At 44.2% G+C, this 20,221-nt stretch overlaps 1 protein-coding gene across 43 annotated transcripts in view; it reads right to left on the reverse strand.

The window, feature by feature from the left end:
- The window catches only part of ank3b (ankyrin 3b), a 163,096-nt gene that overhangs the window by 1,388 nt on the left and 141,487 nt on the right, over positions 1-20,221 (reverse strand). For 23 of the 43 annotated variants that reach the window (XM_035403086.1, XM_035403079.1, XM_035403090.1 and 20 more), the window contains 15 exons: positions 19,867-20,095; positions 19,444-19,569; positions 19,010-19,132; positions 18,541-18,567; positions 17,366-17,447; positions 8,732-16,201; positions 7,861-7,935; positions 7,370-7,501; positions 6,256-6,399; positions 3,769-4,447; positions 3,435-3,675; positions 2,874-2,954; positions 1,852-1,935; positions 1,583-1,732; positions 817-896 (listed from right to left, as the gene is read on the reverse strand). In XM_035403086.1, the coding sequence (XP_035258977.1) occupies positions 837-896; positions 1,583-1,732; positions 1,852-1,935; positions 2,874-2,954; positions 3,435-3,675; positions 3,769-4,447; positions 6,256-6,399; positions 7,370-7,501; positions 7,861-7,935; positions 8,732-16,201; positions 17,366-17,447; positions 18,541-18,567; positions 19,010-19,132; positions 19,444-19,569; positions 19,867-20,095 (9,703 nt within the window). In that variant the 3' untranslated portion in view covers positions 817-836. The remainder of the gene's footprint in view (positions 1-816; positions 897-1,582; positions 1,733-1,851; positions 1,936-2,873; positions 2,955-3,434; positions 3,676-3,768; positions 4,448-6,255; positions 6,400-7,369; positions 7,502-7,860; positions 7,936-8,731; positions 16,202-17,365; positions 17,448-18,540; positions 18,568-19,009; positions 19,133-19,443; positions 19,570-19,866; positions 20,096-20,221) is intronic. The other 20 variants (XM_035403107.1, XM_035403113.1, XM_035403110.1 and 17 more) reach the window with 15 other exon arrangements.

The raw sequence follows: 20,221 nt of genomic DNA on the forward strand, positions 1-20,221 counted from the left end.
AAACAAACATAAAGACAAGGCATCAGAATGCGATAGCGATCCATTTCTGTCTAACCTTAAAAACACACTCAAATTCTTATGACTGGCTGTGCTTCCCTTCTCAGAAGGGGAGAGCATCTGGCATTTTGCAATTGTTTAATTGAGGTCAACAGTCATCAGCTGTTTTATAAATTGCTACATAAAATCTCAAAATGTTTAATGTTACACACTCGCTATAGAAAATATATGTTATAAAAACTCAGTAGTTTTAATATTAGTTTGCAAACAATGTCATGAGGCTTGCAGTGTAAGTCATTGCATCAGCACAAATAAAGTAGCATTGTCCCATTTGTGGGACTTCCAACTGTTTGTTCCCTGCTAGCATTGTAAACTAGCAATAGAAGCCCAAACACCAGCTCATCCCTGTGTCATGCCACCACCTTTACAATGAATCATTTAATGGCCTTTGACATTTCTAAAAGGGCTTAATAAGCCAGCCAATCAGACAGTGAGTTTTCAGCGATGCAAATTCCCCGGACAATAGTTCTGACTGAGTGGGCTGGCAGGGGATTAGCAGGACAAAGAGAAAGAATATCTCATCTTCTTTTGGTATATACTGTTTAGCAGAGTCCGCATGTTATTGAGAGAGGAGCATTTCAATGGCATTGAATAGCACTGCAGAGCGTGCTTCTTTTGTTGCTGTAGTTTACAGAGAAACTGCGCCTGGCACCTCAGCCTGGATTTCGTCAGCTTTAGTGTTTGTTCAGCCCCCCCTCCCCTCCCCTCCCCTCCCCTCCACACCCATAATGTGCAACAGTGAGTGTGTACCCTACATACCAGTTTGAGCAGAGCGACCATTATGACTGAACCTTTTTCTCCCTCCCTTCCGTCTTTTTCGTCTTGCCGCCTTCCCCGTGCTGTAATGCAGAGAACAACAGTTAAAAAAATGTCCTGACTCCGCCCACGTACACGAAGCATGCTGAAGCAGCAGCCAATCAGAGAGCAAAGATGTTGAAGTCCAAACAAAGCACTGGGGGGGAAGAAACATTGAGAAAGACAGTTTTTTTAGTTTTCTATTCATCTTTTAAACCAGCATTGCTCATTAAACGTAAGCACAAGTACAAGTGTTAGCAAAACACTCCTGTTAAACCACACAAGAAGCACAGGGGTTTTTCCAAACCAAGAGTAGACATCAAAAGCCTGGAAAAGGAGGGCTTCATGGCAGCTGCCTATCTGCAATACAGAGTTGAAAATATATGTTGCATATGCCTGTAAATGGACGCAATAGCGTGATAAGAAATTCTTATGGAAATAAGAATCCACTCTGGAAAGTATTGTAGCCATGTAGAATCCAATTAATGTAAAGCCTAGTTCTACTGAGCTTCCAAAGCAGACGCATATGCAACCTATACATTCTGGCAAACACACTGACAGCTCTGTCACAGCAAACTCGGATTCTGAGAAAGTCAAACTCAGATCTCAGATCCTGGCCGGCTGTGGCCTGTGGTTCACAGGCCGTTGCGTTGCGCCAGAGGCAATGCGGTCACAGCAACGCAGTCACGGCAACACAGTCAGGGCAGCGGGTTTCCGTCTGTGTGCCAACCTCTGCTTTCGCCCCCGGGCTTCCTAAGCCCTCGGAGCGGTCCTCCTCCTCCTCAAACATATGCGTTTTTTTGGAATCCCCTTCTTTTGTCCCCCTCTCCCGGGCTCTGTCATCCGCGGTAACCACGCGGCGGATGACCTTCCTGATGACCTGCGAGAGGGGACAGTCACGTCACGCGGCGCCGCTTCCACACGACGAGGGAAACAGGATGAAACAAACAGGAGAATGGGTAGAGAACAACCGGAGGGGACGGGGGTTGAGAACGTTACTTTTCTGGTGATGATGTTACCGTCCTCGTCCGTGAACTGCTCCTCGGTGACTGATTCCCCAGGAATGTTTTTGGCCTGCTCTCCCTAAAGGGCGCGGGAGAGGACACGGAGAACAATCACCTCCGCTTACCTGCCGGGAGGATAACTCCACCCCCTACACACAACCCTGAGTCATCACCCAAACACACACGTTTAGGATCACCACTGTTCTGTCAAGTAAGAGAGGCCGCAACTTTTAGACCTAGCTGTAGGTTGAGCTAGCCGTAGGTTGTCCATGAAGCTCATGTGAAATTTGAGGTGTCAGGAGCAAATTTTTACAGAATGTGGTGATCATAAATTTTCTGACCAAATTCAAGATGCAAAACCAGCTAAGGGTGTGCAAAAAAAGAACGTATAATATTTGAAATATTTATGAACTTGAGACTATTAAAAATTGAGACAGCAGTCATAAGACCGCAGTATATTACAAAACTCACTATATAATGTTAAATTATTTTAACATGTCATAACAAGTTGTTCACCAAAAAAAGTGCAAGAATTTTACTTCAATAAATGATGGAACATCATAAACTTAAGTGTTCTCACTGTTATACCTTTTCCCGTATGACATTCTAATTTTGCACACCTTCCTGAAAGAAAAATTCACACAAGCATATCTGAACAGCCTTCACTGAGTTTTAATACATTGGTCCAGATTTTGCGTGGGAAAAGGCCTTGAAACAGACACTCCCCGATGCATCTGGAAGCACGAGGAGATAAGAGCAAGCGAGCAGGAGGTATGCCAACAGCCAGTAAGAGGAGAGCAGAGAAAGCAGGGAGAGGCCGCACGGCCGGGCGGGGCCCTCTGTCCGCTTGGCCCGGCTCCACCGGCGCAGCGCCAGACGCCATTACGCGCCCGTGCCTGCGGTCGCACAGCCCACACAAAACCGACCGCATTGGTTGACCACACCACACAAAAAAACAAAAAACAAAAAAAAAAAAACCGCGTGCAGGCCACACCCCAACACGCCGCTGCCGGGTACCTTAAGAATCAACCGGCGCCGGATAACCCTGGTGGTAATGGTCCGTTCCTCGTCCGAGCTGGACTCATTATCTCTACCCTCCTGGTGGACGTGTTTCAGCAAATTTTTTCATCACCAAAGAGATTAGGCAGATCTTACAAGGGAGGTCGAGTGTGTGTGTGTGTGTGTGTGTACAACCCGTGGCAACCTAGTGACCTGGCAGGGCTTCGGTCAGCGCCACATCAAACCACAGCCGCACAGTACTACAATGAGCACCAAGAATGTGCAGTAGAACAGGAATGATACTCATTATCATCTCTGAAAGGGAACACTGCTTTGTAACAGGATCCTTCAAACAAGTGGCCACGAACACAAAAAGGTTATATCGTTTTATCTTGTAGAATGTAAAAACACCCTGATTATGTCAGTGTGGTGACAGTAAAACATAAAAGGTACATACATACATACAGTACATTAAGTGCAGGCACTGTTTTATGTGCATGTTCTGGATTGCTGCACCTGTTGCCAGGAAGAATGGTGTAAGATAATCTCCAATGGTAAAAAAACAGCCCCAAATTTTACCTGGATTTTGTGCTCAGATGCAGGACTGCCATCCCTACTGCTTGGTCCTGCCCCGCTGTCACCCGGGACATCATCCTGGGACCCCTCAACGCGCAGCGTCTCTTTCGGCATCTTCTGGGCCTCGCTGGCCGAATCCTGCCCAGCAGGAAGTGACCTGGCTTGCACATGCTCGCCGTTTTGCTTCGCCTTTCCTGCTTGTCCTTTGGACGCTGAGGTATTGGAGTCATCGGCGTTCTCCGAGCTAGAGGACAACATCACCGTAACAACCGTTAGTCCACACGCCGCTGGTCCTCGCTTAGCGACAGAACGAACGGAAGCAGCGACAAATTTGTACCTATTTTCCTGCCGATCGAGCAGGTCGGAACTCAGACTGCGACCCGGGGTCGGCGGCTCCACGTTAACGCTTGAGGTCTCGCTGCGCCAACCTGGAATCGAAGACATGTCTTTTTCTGCCTGCTCTACTTGACAGAGAATAGCCTGCACCCTCTCCTCAGTCATCTCCTCCCCCTCTGAGCCTTCCTCCAGCTTAACGTCTTCCAAAAGGGACTGCAGCCTCTCGCGCGTCATTTCCTCCTCTTCCTCGTCAGAACCAGACTCGCTGCCCTCCCTAACGGCAAAGATGCCGGCCCGCGGGGCGGGGCCAGGGGCCCCCGGACGGGCGTCCCCCGTCGGCCCCCGCTCTTCCGCCTGGCACGGCTGCGCGGGCGTGGCTTGCGCTTGTGCGGCGTTCGCTCCGTCGCGCCGCTCCGCGGAGCCCGACTCTTCCTCCTCTCCGTCTCTATCTCTCCGCCAGTCCAGAGAGGTGTCCTCGCACACGACCGTGGGCGGCTCCGCTCCGGCGGCAGGGCCGTAAGGCGGCTGGGACAAGGACAGATCGCTGGGTCTACAGGGGCTCCTACTGGGAGAGTCTAGGCTATACCCCTCGCTAAAGTAATCATCTTTCCGAAGTGGGGTGGGGGGCTCATAGCTCAACTCAGAGGGAGACTTCAGTTCCAGCTCGATGTTGTCGAAACCTGAGTAAGATGACACAGTTGGACTGACATGAAGTAACACGTCACAGGAGCCACAGACCAAACGCATGCAACAAATGAGATGGAAAATGTCACAAATGTTTGTTTTGTTTTTCTCACGTGCATGCACAACATTTCCGGAGGGAACAGGTTGAGAACCACACACTTGCGACAAAATGCAAGGTCTGGACTTTACGTAAGTCTGCTTTTAGCCCATTACAGTGCAGATCAAAAATAGCCAAAATGCATATTAGATTGACATTAGTCATGCCAAGAAATGTTAGCTCTTTGGATTAAAGCCTTCTAAAGGGTATATTTGCAGTATATGCTGTGCATGATTTATGAGAAATGACATTTATTTCAATGAATGAAATGAGTTATAATGAAGAATGTGATGGAAGGAATTCAGCCATATTTAGATATGAGCTTGGAGACTTGGAAAGATGAACACAAGGGAACTCTAAATGTAGATTTCGGGAACGGAGGGGTCGAGACGTAGACCCTGTGGGAAAGGGGAGGGGAAAAGGAGGTTGATGCACAGAGGGTCTGAGCACGGGCAAAGGGGCGGGGAAGAGTTAGATGGGTGAGCATCAGAGGAGGGGTTGGGGCAGGGACCGCTGGGGAAGGCAGGGGGGGACAGGGGAGGAGAAGACGAACCAGGAGCTACAAAGCACATCAAGGAATGGAACAAGAGAGAAAATCCCACGTGTTATTAGAAAGACATGATTTGATGAAGATTAATGATGGTGTGAGACAGTAGGAATGCAATGCACAGCCACAGCACCAGCGTGGATGCCAGCTTCTACGCTACGAGAGAAAGGACTCCGTATGCGAGCCAAGGGGGACGCGGGTAGGGGTCAGCTACTGGGTCTGCCAGTGCGCAGGGAGAGGGAGCAGGTAGTCTGGTTTTGCAGAGGAAGCACTCTACCAGGAAGGTTCAGAGAAATAGGAGATTCTCTACAGGTATAAGCAGGTCCATCAAACCAAGCAGACATTCTTTTTTAGCCACAGCCATGCTAACAAGAGAGGTAAGTATGGATATTAGAAATATCTGATCCTGTTACTCAAAGAAAGGAGAAATATGCAAGTTAAAAGCTTGAAAGAGCATGCAATAACAGAGGTATCATAAGTATGTTTTCATGTACCTATATCAATAATTCATATTCAAGTAACTCCTATATAAATATTGGGTGAATAATGATTGTATTGCTTTGTACTGGCACTGTGATGTACTTGAGTTTCAAAAACAACTGCCCATATTTGTTATAGATACTAAATATGTGCAAGTCATATTTGCAACTGACCATTACAAATGGTGCATACAGTACATTTAAACATAACTAGTGTTGAACCAAACTATTATTGAATCAAGACTTTAATCCACTTGCTCACCATTGATAACAGTGACAGTGACTTCACCTGTACAAAGACTCCCTAAATCTCTTTAAAGGTTTTCACTGTCAGCTTTATACATTCTGATTAGCAGGTGGATCAGAGCTGACTGAAGCCATGCACAGAGGAACAGCATCATGCCTTGCAGTTCTCCTTGCAGGGAAAAAAAACAGTTACTGTTGCTAGGCAGCACAGTAATCGTTTGAATTTACACACACCTGAGTACAGTACATAGAAAAGATTCAGGTGGGGGGGAAAAGCCTTCATCAGATACCGAGGGATGAATTGAGATTGGCCTCATTGCCACTACAGTCTGCATGACAGCTAGTGTTTAGCCATGAGGGTTCTGCATGTGTACACAGTTCCAAGAGAGAAATAAAAGGACAGATAGAGTTCAGCTAGATGGGGCTAAACTTTACCATCAGCCTGATCCCGGAAAACAGCGTTATCATCTGCAAAACATCTTGTGCCTGAAATGTTACCATAGTCAAATATTGGCCCTTCCAGCAATGTCACAATATCCATCCGATTGATCTTTGTCAGCACTGCGGTTAAGGCATCCGCTGGAAAGGGGAGAAAATCAAAGATTTGTTGATATTAAAAGCTAAATCCAGATATGCACTATATTTTTCATTTAACTGCATTCAATTCAATGCCGGAAGTATCATTATATTATATTTTATTGATCTAATAAAAGCAAAATAAACAGAGATATGTTAAAGGTATGTTTTTATCCTATTCTTGCCAACAAACCTGTAATGGAACGATACTCTCTTTTGCACATAGTCTGACTATCTTGTAACAGACTGCACTGCAATTAAAAGCTGTTTTACTTTGATCACACTATTATTTATATTAGAACACAAATATATCAAATTCATCTAAAGGAAAAACATAATTACTTTGATTTCCCACAGCATACAAACCAACATCTAAAGAATACATTGGAAAAAAAAGTATTTTCAGAACAACATTTACAACATTTTCTTCAGCCTCTCATGGAGACACAAGACCAAGAAGTTGAAGTAGAAACATTATGCAGTGCCCCTCCCCTCCCTCCTAACTAAACCTACTCATTCACACCAAATCACAGACACAAATCTCCAAGGACATGAGAGAGCTCAGAAACACCAGCAGGCTAAGACGAGAACTAGGTCAACCCAGTTTATCACTTGACAGGTCTTTTTTCTTATGTTAGCTAGATTATCTTAGATATGTTTATTGTAGATCGAGGCTTTCATTTAGTAATATCAAATTGCAGTGAATGTAGTCCCTGAGTTCCCAATCAACAGCATTAGGCTTTAAATAGGAAAATAGCCTGAAACCTTCTCTCTTCCTAGTGGCCTGTGAAATAACAATACTTGTACAATTTATAGATACGTTTTAATTGTCAGAATAAGAGTTTTGGGAGGATTAGAAAGCATAATGGTCGCATAAAATGCCTCTTCCCTAATGAAAATGTATGCTTTCAAACATATTGTTTCTCCTCCAGTAAGGTTGAAATCTTCATTAAGAATGAAAAGGGACACTTACTTGTGGCGTTTTTACCATCTCTGCTAACCCATTTCTTTAATAGCATGAAACTCTGAGCTGTCAATGAGTTAGGGTTCTCCACTCGAATGTGATTTATTTCATCGACAGAGAAATCCATTTCCCTGGCCAGCTCTGCAACACATTAAAAATGGATTAGCAGCCTCTTTCAGACGCATGCAGAGAGTGCTGCAGTGCAGACGAATCCTCAGACTGCAGATGACACTCCCCCGCCAGACAAAACAGGCGTGGAACCAGACGAAGGGCACCATACTCAATACGAAACATAAAACTGGAAACACTGCAGTGGATACCTACAGAGAAACAGTTCTCCATAGAAACAAATAACACTCAGAATCCAGGACGAGTTCACTGACGAGCGCACAGTCAATGTTAAGAACATCATCAGGAAAAATAAAATGGCATGCTGCCACTGCAGAAGTAATTCCTACAGATGTCCTCTAGGTGGGGACATTCCCTGCTTTTTTTCTTACCAGTCCAGCTCAGGCCCAGATGATCTGCTACGATTGCCATTCGCAGGTCAGTTCTCTCACAGGGACTCTGTGGGCCTGGGTGTGGAGAAGAGCACATTACTATCTCATTGTGTCACTTAAATTGTGGATGATTAAAAGAGACTGTACCCTTTTCTGGCCACAGACACTTATGTTCTCCAGATGCAAAAAAATAAAATAAAATAAAATAAAAAATGTTTTGACCTCTGGTGAAATATAAACTGAAAATGTAATCTTTTTCATATAGCTGAGCATGTAATTGCTACTGATTGTTCTTTAGTACACACACCCAACTCACAGAACACACAACACAAAAAGCACTAGAAATGCAATCTACAATGGCAAGAAAAGGGATAACAGGAACTTTATTCACCCTGGAGTCTATTAATCACTGGTGCTCACATTTTGTAATATATATATATACTATGAATCTACACAGGCATTTCGGCTCACAAGAAAGATAAAAGAAATAATTAAAAAATCAGAATTCTACAGAATTCTACTGAACGTTTGTGTTTGAAAGACTACGGTTGTTCTACTGATGAGAGCACACATGCGGACAACCTTTATGCTGCGCTAATGCTGTATGTCTGCGTGTAAGCTGCACTACCACTAGCTGTACAGACAGAGACTCAGTAGCCCTGAGTCTCAGAAGGAACCAGTCGGCTGGACCACTCGGCTGCACCAGTCACTCTAGCATGCTGCAGTAACTGAACCAGTTGAGAGGATCTGAGTCTTGATAGGACAGTACACAGAAATGACAATGACAGAATGACGGCTACGGTTAAGTCACGCCACAGGCAAATCACAACGGCTCATGCACTAAGATCAACAAGTTGAAAATTTTACAAACTAGGCTTGATCTCCCCGTTGGGAGCCACGCAGGGCCCCGAAACCTGACTGCCTTCATTCCCAACCGTCCGCCTACTCCTCCTTCTCTCACTGCCGGCCTGTTCAACCTTTTTTCTTACGGGCGCTGCCTCAGTTTTCATAACTCTAGCAGATCGCGACGTAATGGATGGTTGAGAGGATGGTTCTGACAGTGAGGCGTTCCTCGATGTGCTGTCTTCATCGTCTGACAATTCTGACCGTTTCTTTTTCTCTTCATCAGAGAGTCGACCCACAGGTTTTAGCATCTCGCCACTAACACCTTTTACGCACTCACTGGAGTGCCCGCGAACCTCACTTGCCCTCTCCTTGCCCCTCTTAACAGCTGAACTGCTCTCTGAGCTCGTCCTTGACCTGTCTTTCACTGGCAATCTGGATGGCACCTGTCTTGTCCTTTTAGGCTCTGTCTTCCCCGACTGGGGTTTACCCTGCACTGGCACTGGAGGTGTGACCTTACCCCTCTTCACTTCTTTAACTGGAATTCTAGATTTAGGTCCCACGCTTGCAGAGTTGTCTACTCTTTTTTTGGACTCTGGTTTAACTCTAGGCTTGGGCTTCTCCTTTCCTGTTGTGGTAGCCTGTAAACACGGTGCAGGTGCCCGCGCTTTAATTGGCAGCCTCGACTTCGGCTGCCTTGCATTTGTTTTCCTGGTTCCATCTGTCTTTATTTTGTCACACGTCACACTGCTCTCCAGCACTTTCTCTGAGTCCCTAGAGGATGAAGCATCTACCCTTCTGACTTGCTGAAGTGTGGGCTGTGATGATGACTGCAAATTAAACACTACACTGCCACACTGAATGTAGTTTGCGTGGATGTTAGAGGATTCAAGGTTATTGTTGTTATTGCAGTTCTCTGTCATGGAGCCCCTTCCCTCAGATGGCTTTAGGCAACCTGTGATTCTGGAAGGCTTACTTTGTGCCTGTGCTTCTGGTAATGTGTGGCCTGGAGTTTGACTGTCTGGTGTATCAGTTTTAGAATCTGTCGATTCCATGGAGTCAGCATCTTTTTTTACAGTAATGGAGGCTGTGATTCCCATTTTAATGGGGATACGTAATTTGGGATCAGTTTTAGAGGTTATCATTGTACATGCAGATGTCTCCTCAATGTTGTCATCAGGTGACGCGTCTCTGCAGTCGCTGCTAATCTGCATCAGAGCGGCGCACATGGATGTTGGAACATCTGAGGGGGCCTCTAGTGTAAGTAGGGGGCTCCCTACTGCTTTCTCCACTGTCTGAGCTTGTGAGATAATTACGTCTTGCTTTTTGACCCCTTCCCCTTTGTCCCCTGACTTCCCTTCTGAGGTATGCTCACCAATCTGAAAAAACTGAAGTCTTTCTTCAACAAAATCCCGCTTGCTCATGTCAATCGCACCACTGCGAGTCATCTCAAACATCTTCCCTTCATGAAAAGGGAAAGGATTAGGCTCGCTAGTTGGCGTGCTTTCATCAGTTGGGGTTCTGGCAGGGGTAGTGTCTGGTGTAGTTGCTTGTGACCTGTCGTCTACTGCTAATCCAAAGGGTCTGGGCTCCTCGTCTTTTATCCTAGAATCAAAGACTTCATCATCTCCTCCTTTGCTGGACCAAGGGTCAAAGTCCAAACCTTTAGTTGCAACAGTTTTAAAAGGGCTACTGAACTGATCGTCTAATTTGTAACTAAAGTAAGTATCCGATAGTCCTTCTCTCCCAGGCTGTCTTCCATCAGTGGTGCAGACTCCATTATTTTCATCTGTTACGTTTCCGTCAAATGAGTCACTTTTTGCTTTTGCTTTCCTCCCTTCTTCTGGCACTACCCTCTCCTCTTCTTGTATGACCTCAAGCTTGGTCTGGCTAAATGAGCGATCACACGGCTTTAAAATACTTTCCGTGGCCCACATATCCTTTCTGTTATCACAGGAGAAACTTAGTGGTTTTGGGTCCTGCTCACTTAAGCCATCGTCCTCATCTTGAAGGTCATATCCATCAAGAGAATCGATTTCTGTAGCATCTGTGTCATGTGAAAACTCTGCAGTTGTTGCAATTGAGCAGTCCGTTATTGACTGATCATTCCCATTTTGCTCAAAGTCATAATCATCGCCTTTTCCATCACCATTGGGGCTAGATTCCCGATGGTTTCCATTATTTTCCTGATTTTTGGCTTTAGAAGCCTTTTCCTCTTCTTCCTCAGAAATTTTAAAGGTGTACTTCTTACAAGGAATGGGTTGAAAAACAGATTCCTCTTCTGTGGAGTCACTGTCTTCAGCCCCAGGGGGCACAGGAGATGGGGGCTGTATTCTGATGATGGGTTCAGCAAGAAGGTGTTTGTCATGCTCCTCTTGGAGGTTGACCTCCATCATTTCTGTCTCAGCCTCTGAGGAAGGACAGGAACCCTTTTTTTCAGGATCTGATTGTTCTGAGTCCAGAGGAGGGGGTGGGGGAAACTCAATGTAAGCAATTCTTTTATCCTTTGTTCGACTTTCTGCCTCCTGGTTTTCCGTTGTGGACTCTGCCATGGAAGTTGTTGGCTTTTCCGATGGAGATTCTTTGAAGGGGAAAGCTTTGCAATGCTCCTCTCCCTCGGATTCCTCAGAAACCTCTGGGATTGGGCTAGGTTTGCTTGGCAAAAAACCAATGAATGAATCAGGGGTCCTGGAAGTGAGGTCATAACTCACTTCCTCAGAACTAGGAGTCTCAGGGGTCAGAGGACTTTTACCAGAGCTGTCAATAAAAGATACCTGCTCTAGCGTGTCATCTTCAGGGCTACCTTGTGGGGATGTAGGTTGTTTTTGTTTAACCGTGTAAAATGCTCCCCGATTTTCAGTACGGCTTTCCTGACTGACAATCTTTTTGTAAGTCCCCTGCTGAGTTTCTTTCTCACCCTGCTTGCCTACATGAATACTGACGTAAACAGGTAAAGTTTTAATACCTTTGAAACTTTCTGGAGTGACAATTGGAGCCTCTTTCTCAATATACTCTATTGGGCTGGGATCACTGATATCATTAGAGTCTTTTATTGAGCTAGACTCTAAAGACTCATCCCTAGATGTGCTTGTTTCTGAGCTGCCTTGGGATTTGTTTTTAGCTAAGGTGGGTATATGTGACACACTTCTTTCAGAAGGTTTAATTAAAGTGTCTGGTTTTGCTTTCTTGGCCTGATCACTGTCTGTCAGACTGCTTGGCATCCAGACAGGAATTTGGGATTCTGACTTTTTTTTTTGCATCTTACTTTGCGCGTCACCAAATTCTGCATCGTTACGTGTCAAAATTTCAGTGTAGGTGTTTTTTTTTGTAATGGGAATTGGTGTAGCCTCCTTCACAGGTGATCCGTTTTTTAAAAATTGTTTTGTTTCTTGGTCAGAGATGATATTTTGCATATCACAACCACTGTCCTCTTTTATGGTGCCAGGAACAAGGGTATGGCTTAATTTTTCCTTTTGCGCTTTATTGCTTCCATTTCCATGACTCTCCCACGTCTTGTAGACTTTTTTTTCTTTGTCAGCATCCAGTTCCCTGCCATTCTCAGCCTGTGAGCGTTTGGGAGCTGTGGCTTCTGTTAAGCCTTTATTTGATATTTTGTCACCCAATTGTTTTGGAGCAATGACAGGCACCCGTGACTTAATGATCTCAGGGCTTTGTGGGGGAGATGCTTTGACTTTGTCACTATCTGGAACTTTCTTTGGACCCCCTGCTTCATCTGTGTTATCGGCTGATTTGGGAGTCTTTGCTCCAGCAAAAAGTTGATACACAGGAAGCTTACTTTCCTGGAGTTTTTTCACAGGGGGTTTTGTGGGTCCCCACTGTGGACCCTTGTCCTGCTTTTGAGCTTCTGACTCAAATTTAAGCCTTACAGAGCTTACGTTGGATGACTTCAGCTGAACAGTTTGTGAGGTTTCACTGGCCTTTTTCTGCGCTGCAATGTCTCCTTGTTTTGTTTTATCATCATTAAAGCGGGAACCGATGCGTTTTTCAGGACTGTTGGGCAAGCTAGCACATTTCCTTTCACTGGAGCTGCCAAACAATTTCCCTACAGATGGCTCTTTTAGTCTGCCCTTACCCCATTCCTCGCCACTTGCACCATTCTTGTGTTGTGTTTTCTCTGGACTACCACAGGTAGAACTTGGTCCAGAACGTGTTTCTCTGGGTTCTCTCTTTTGTGGCTTTTTCTCAGGTGACTGAAGCTCATCATTTAGTTTCTCAGTTTTGTCACGAAAAAACTGAGAGACCTCACTCAGCTTTTCCTCAGCCTCCTTCACTGTTCGATCTACCCTGTCTTCATATATGAGCTTTTCTCGATTTCTGTCAAGTCTGTCTTCAGTAAAGCGCATCCATACGGCATGTTTTGGGCTACCGGGTTCTGTTGTATAATGCAACACGGTCAGTTTGTCAATGTGCTCATCCTTGCGAGCAAATTTACCTGCTTTGTCAGATGCATCCTTTGATGATTTCATAACAAATTCCTTCTGGGTCCCGCTGGACATTTTCTCACCATAATGACTATCAGCACTATGCATATCTGAGCTCAGGATGTGAGGTTGATCAGTCACAGATTCCTCCGTGTCAGAGTGAGAAATGTCTAATTTCTCAGAGAGAAGCATTTTCTCTGCAAATCTGTAAGACTCTCCTCTCAGTTCTGACAACTCATCGTCATGGTATTCAATGGAATGCTGACTCAGTAGCTTCAGTGCTTTGTACGAGTCATCAGCGATAAGTTGCGCTGAACTTGGCCGACTGTCCTCTTCCTGAGAGACAGGTGTATTCACTCTGGATGACTCTAAGTAAGAGGGAAGCGATTCTTCAGCGGTAAGCTCCTCCTCCTCCTGTTGTGCTTCGTCATCACCGTAGAATTTGTCTGGTAGTTCCTTTATCGCTCGATCCCCCTTGTGGAAATATATTTCTTTATCGGGGTGCTTTTTTGTTTCTCGAATGAAAACCTCAGTAGGATCAGTCTTATTGCCTTTTTCAATGTGAACCTCTATTATTCTCTCAACTTTTGGTTTTGCCTTAATGTCTTTGTCAAGAAACCTTGGTGATATCTCATTTCCTTTGTGAGACTCACCGGCCTTGTGTTCAAATAAGCCTGACAGTTCTTTGGAGGGATCCCGACCGGACTGGAAGGCTTTCATTATGTCTCGAACTGACATTGTTTCCTCAATCCTCTCAGATGTAGCATCCTTAGTAGTGGGCTTGTGGTACACCATTCGAGTGGTGGTGGTAATGTGGGTTTCCTCTTTGAGACGCATGGCTTTGCTAACAAGAGAGTCCTCTTCAGTATTTACTTTCATCTGAAATGCCTTTACTTTGTCTTTGATAGATCCAGCTTTTGGTTCAAGTTCGATACATGCAGGTACCGTGATTGCTGCTGCCTCTTCCATTACAGGTTCTGGAACCCCCTCAGGGGACTCATAGCTTCTAATGACATGAACAACCTCTGTGCGTGTTTCTGTAATAACAGGGGGAATGGGCACATCCTGGAAGAGGGGTTTAGGTCCGGTGCTCTCTGCACTCTGAGGGGCTGAAGGGGTCTTTTCACTTCTTGTTTCAAAGCCACTGTCTGAGAGAGGACTCTTGTCCTGGTCATGTGAAAAGTCCTCGGGGGACTCTAATATGGCATCAGTGCCAAAGACAGAATCGGCAAGTTTGCACAGCTCTTTCTCAGAGGAAGAGGAGCGCATGCTGGAGGGCGGCATTTTAAGCTTGTGCTCTTGCAATGCCATGGCAGGTTTGAGAACGCGTTTCTGCTTTTCCTCCCCATCTCTTTTTACCTCATCATACCTTTGCTTCATTTCTGACATTTTTGACAAGGAGTTCGCACTAAATTCATTGCTTAAGTAGTCAGCCACCTTAGCTAGACTGAAATCTTTCTCAGATACAGACTGGGTTCTGACAGGGGTGGTTTCTGTGTCATAACTGGGGGAGAATCTCCTGGCACTTTGCTGGGCCTCCTCTATCTCATCTTTAGAGAACTCCTCCCAATCTTCCTCAGGTGTTTTGTCTTTCATAGAGGCTTTGCTATCAGTCACAACATCCTTTGTCAGGATTTCACTGACTTTCACAAGATCTTCTTTCACTTTTTCAACTATGCTGAAGGGCTCCTCATCCTCAATTTTAGATTCTTTCGGAGGGTCTGTCTGGAAGCTTTTGCTTGCAGAACTGGTGTCGGTCTGCAGGATAGCAGTCATCCGTATCAAGTCCTCTTTCATTTCTGCTACGTCCTTCAGTATCTCCTGGCTTGACGATAATGTGGAAGAGGCAGTTGTTTTAAGGGCTGCCGGGGAAATGAACAGAGAAGTTTTGACTGGTGACATGGTCCTGGAGAAGGAAGAATCAGCCTGCGTGCGGGCATCTGTGGGTGCTGTGGTCCTCTGAGGGGAGGCTGGTCTCGTGGCAGAGGTTACATCAGCTTGTTTTTTTACCTGTGCCTCTGGCAAAAGATTAACAAGGGAATACACAGGGACGGTTATCGGACTGGATGTCACAGAGGTGGTGGATGAAACAGGAGACCTCATGGAGCTGTAAATGGAACTTGCAGCGGGAGATCTCATGGACTGATAAGATGAGGACACAGAGGAAGACATGGACTTGAGTGTGCCGTAGCCTGAAGCAGAACAGGAATTAAAGGACTTTTCTGCTTCGTCGAAAACCGCATTGACACTCGTTGTGGCTGCATGGGTAGTTGCTTGTATCCTTTCTTGTAAACTGCCTCCAAAGCTGGACGAAGAGGAGGCATATTTAATTGGTGAGGCAGTTCCATTTAGCAGAGCTGTCTCCATGGAAGTTACTTGACATTTTGCTGGTGAAGACAGGGAAGAAACCAATATTCCCTTGGCTGTCATAGGAACATCTGCAGTGGATTTCACTGAAGACAGGCCACATATGGATTTTGTGGGTGACGATTCCATAGGGGCCATTACAGATTTGAATGGCAAGCTGGAGGTGTACATGTTTATGGTTGACTTTGGAGAGGCAGGAGGGGTCATGGTAATTGAAGACCTTTCCAGCACAGACCCAGTGGTGGTGACGGAAGTTCTTGAGGACAGTGATGCAGCCAGTCCTTTCACAGACACAGGATCTGGTCCAGTTTTACCCGGTGAAGACAGCAGAGAAGAAGAGACTTGAATGGGATATTGGCCTTGTTGAGTTATAGTCTTTATTGGGGACGAAATACTTCTGAATGACCGGATGGGAGAAGCTATGTCGCTAACTGATTTGACTGAAGATGCAGGTGAGGCTCCAAGGGTGGACTTGATTGGAGAAGTAGAGGTTATTGACCACACTGACTTTAGTGGCGAAGCAGATGGCGTGTTGGACGATGAGCTGGAGATGGAACCCAGTCCAGACTTTGCTTGGCCAGGGACGGTAATAGGAGCAGTCGACCATGCCTGGTAAGATCTTGTTGAAAAGACAGGTTTGTGAATGTAACCAGCAGGCAGTGTTCTTGTTGTACTTCGTTCAACTGTTTCTTAAATGAGTAAATTAAAATCCAACATAAAATCAACAAAAATGATTGGAAAACAGAGAGACCAGAGGAAAAATCAGTCAGTGAGTCTTGTATTATTAAAGGAGAAAGAACAATACATTCATGGGGTTTTGAAATGGAAAAGGATGGATGAAATGAAGCCAAAAAGAAAGTTGATCCTTTGTGATCCATGGTCCAACGCAAAATACGCAGCAACAAAAGACAATCAGCACAGTAAAGCACACATAGCAACACAACATTAATGAAAACAATGATGAACAAAACAGAATAATGGCAAGACACATACGCTGGAAACTTGAGTAACTCAAAAAGCTCTACTCTTTTGACTTTAGATGTGCTGCATTCCTCTGTCCCTGGCTATCTCTTTTTGCTAGCGTGCCTTTTATCTGTTTGGTCTGAATGTCCATATCAATGATTCTAGTTCAATTTTGTAGTTCCGACTAAACAGAAAACTACAAAAAGCCCCTATTCCTGTATTAAAGCAAATCATATTATGGAAAAACATAGGTTCCAAAGCTAGGTTTTAGGTCCATAATATCTATGCATGTCATGCAATATTGAGTACCCTTCGGTGACAGGCATTTGAAGTGCAAACTGAGAAGCACTTGGGAGAAAGTCAACCTGCGACCTTCCATGCATTTCCGTTAAAAACAAAACAAAACGCTGCACAATCACAAAGCCAATAAGAGCAAGAAAAGTTATTTTTTAAAAACCCACGGTGAATGCAAACCAAAGGAGAAATTTTACTTTGACTTCAACTTTAAATGTGCATTATTAGATTAGTTAAATCAAAGTAAAATATTAAATGGATGTTGCAATTTAGGTTGTCTTGCTCACAAATGGTTTAACAGAAATATTCATAAACAAAACAGAAATAATATCTCACAAGGTGGGCAAGCACTACAGAGCAACTTAAAAGTCACAATAAATCATGCAAAGTATGCCATGTCAGAAACAAGCATGTGAACTTACAAGTTATGTATGATAAGAATATGCAGAAAACACATACATATGTATATATAGATATGTTTTATAAATAATATGAATTAGGTCATACTTGTTCTTACATATTAATCTTTAATTATTTTCCAGGCAATTGGCATTGCAAAATAAATCAATAGAAGTTAGTGAAAATGTCACACTCACTCAGAGCAGGCTCAGTCAGATAGCTGTAGCGCTTACGTAAGGCTAGAGATGCAAAGGTATGACGTCGTTCTGGTTTTTCAGTCTGCAACAACAACAACAAAATTCCTGTTACTTTAACTACTCTATTCCTGGGCAGGACTGTTGATCTCACTATGGGTTAATGTCACAGGCTCAAAAATGCTGAGTTATTTTTTGGTGCATTAATTTGTAATGTGTGTGGTGGGGGTGGACAAATGACTGTGTTATTCCATTTTGGGTTGATTCCACATTTGGTGATTCAGTAAGGGAGACTGTAAGTGAGCTCTGGCGATGACTAAGATGGCCATGGCCTGCAGTGATCAGCCCGCGTGGGTGTTTGCTTTCACAGCGGGCTGGCGCAGTAACGCTTGTGGACCCATCCCCTTTCACTGTATCAACTCACTCAATTACAAAAAGGGTGGGAGTGACGCATCATTTTTTTTAAAAATCCATCTGTGATCAATATCTGGTAAAAAGCATAATTTGTCTGTAGTTCTAATACGACTCCTGAGAAATATGCAGAAGATCTATTTGTGGATCAGTTTAATGGTTACGGGAAAGGACTGTTTCTTTATGGAGAATTTATGGGAATGTACATAGAAAAATTTTGGTTACAACTTACAACTGGTTACAAAATATTTAACATTTTTAACATTTTCTAATGCAGGGAGTTTTGTATGTCTAATAAAGGTGCTGCTACACACTGAAATCTGTTGATTTCTTTTTATGAAATTGTAGGAGCACAAAATAATTGAGCAAAAACATTATTAGCTCATGTAAAACAAACATATAGCACAGAATCTGGCACCTATTGCGTATACTGTTCATATAAGGTGCTACTCTGATTTAATAATTGTTCAAGGGCAGTATTTGTTTATCTAGGAACACACTAATGCAGTTATTTGTGAAAATATACCATAGTTAACTAAGCCAGAATTTGACATATTCACAGCAATATCCAGGGATGGACTGATGAATTAATCATTGATCAACACTATGTGGCACCTCCAGGCTTATATCTCATGTTGAGGAAGATATTAAGCAAATGCACAGGTCTGAATGTGTTTGCACAAAGAAGCGCCACAGAACACTGCCTCCCATCTAAGACAACGACAACACCAGCACACCACAAGGCCGCAATGGAGGGTATATATTACCTCTTCATCTGGATCTGAATCCATATCCTTTTGGTTCCCAAGATGCATTGAGGAAACAGGGAATAACATAATGGACAGCAAGGGGAAAAGAAAACACCAGGAAGTGAAAAGGGGCGATCGACAGCACACGATATCAGGTCAGAAAAGCCACCACGAAGCCAGCGAGGAAACAAGGCCAGCCTTTGCAGAAAAAAACAACAATGACAACAACAAAACAAAAAGTGCCACCACGAAGCAAAGGAAACCTGTGCACCTTCAGCCAAAGCACAAGACCCAAATAAATAAACAAAAACGAACTCGGAAGGAAACAGCAAGGACACAACTAGAAGAAGCTTGAAACAGATAAAAGACACAGTTGGGCAGCCTAAGCCAAGTTTAGCCCTTTGCGCTGAAATCACTACTCTGTCTTCCTGACATATGCAGATGATGTGATGTGACACGAGGATGGACCGTTCAGACTGCCACTTACCTTTTTGTGAGCTGGCAGTGTGATGTTCAGGTTGCAGATGGCAGTCTGTGGAAGACCTTTAGTAGGTTTTGACTCTTTAAGGAATGACAGTCGCCCGCAAGGCTCTTGGCTACTGTCTCTGACCTACAAAATAAGAGGCAGCTTTGCTGTATATTTATTCAGTTAGTCAGTTACATCCACACACAGTGTATCTGATTGCAAACCTTCTGGGAATTAAGGTTAATTTTTATTAATAAGAGATACAGTACAGATGATGCCAAATAACTGCATATTTAAGTTAGAACTTGAAATCCCAGAAAGCAGTTCACATTCATATTTTAAGCATTGGGTACTTAAAAGACAGCTATGGATGTTAGAATTCAATAAGTCATGTGCCCCCAGCATAATTCAGAAAAGTAAATTTTCCCCGTCTGGTTGAAAGTCAAGTGTGTTACCTTCACACAGAAAGGAAGCCTGTTTTCTTTGAACGCGTAAAAGTTCAAAACCAGCTGCTGCCCAGCCTTCGTCAGTGGAGCCAAATTGCCATAGCAATCCACACAGATTGGCTTTCCCTCCAAAACCTGTAAAATGACAGGAGCATGTCCATTGAAACCAAGCAATTAATTAAGCCTGTCTAGCAAAATATACACTATAAAACAAGCACTATCATGGGAAACATTTTGGCAGGAATCCAAAAGATTGCTAAATAACATTCCTACAAATAATTATGGGGGCCAGTGGATTAAACATTAGTTTGAGACATTGACCGTACAAAGATTAAACCAAATATGTCTCTTTCTGATCAAAGTGTGTTGAGAGAAATCAATATGGGTCTATGCATGTGTGTGGATGTATAGGTGCAGAATATCCAAACGCACCTCAATGTCTTTGCTACGGGCCACCTCCTCAAAGTTCTCCTGCTGCTCCAGGGTCTTGTCCACTTTATCGTCAGTCATACAGAAGCATCGCAGGCGGGACTCCACCGGGTCATTCATTTTGGCAAACACCACAAACTTGGCCATGTATGGAACACAGATCAATTCCCTGTACAGCTGAGAGGCCAGAGGAACAGTTTCCGGGATCTGGTGGCAGTCTGCAAGCCAAAACCTAGACGTGTAGAAGTATAGTATGACAGACACAGCAGATGGATGTTAATAAGCAAGTAGGGGATAAAAAAAATTACAAAGACTTCTACTGGCTGTTCTCATCTGTGTCCCCTTGTGTATCTAAGAC

This window comes from Anguilla anguilla, chromosome 2, assembly GCF_013347855.1.
Source record: "Anguilla anguilla isolate fAngAng1 chromosome 2, fAngAng1.pri, whole genome shotgun sequence".
Taxonomy (NCBI): Eukaryota; Metazoa; Chordata; class Actinopteri; order Anguilliformes; family Anguillidae; genus Anguilla; species Anguilla anguilla.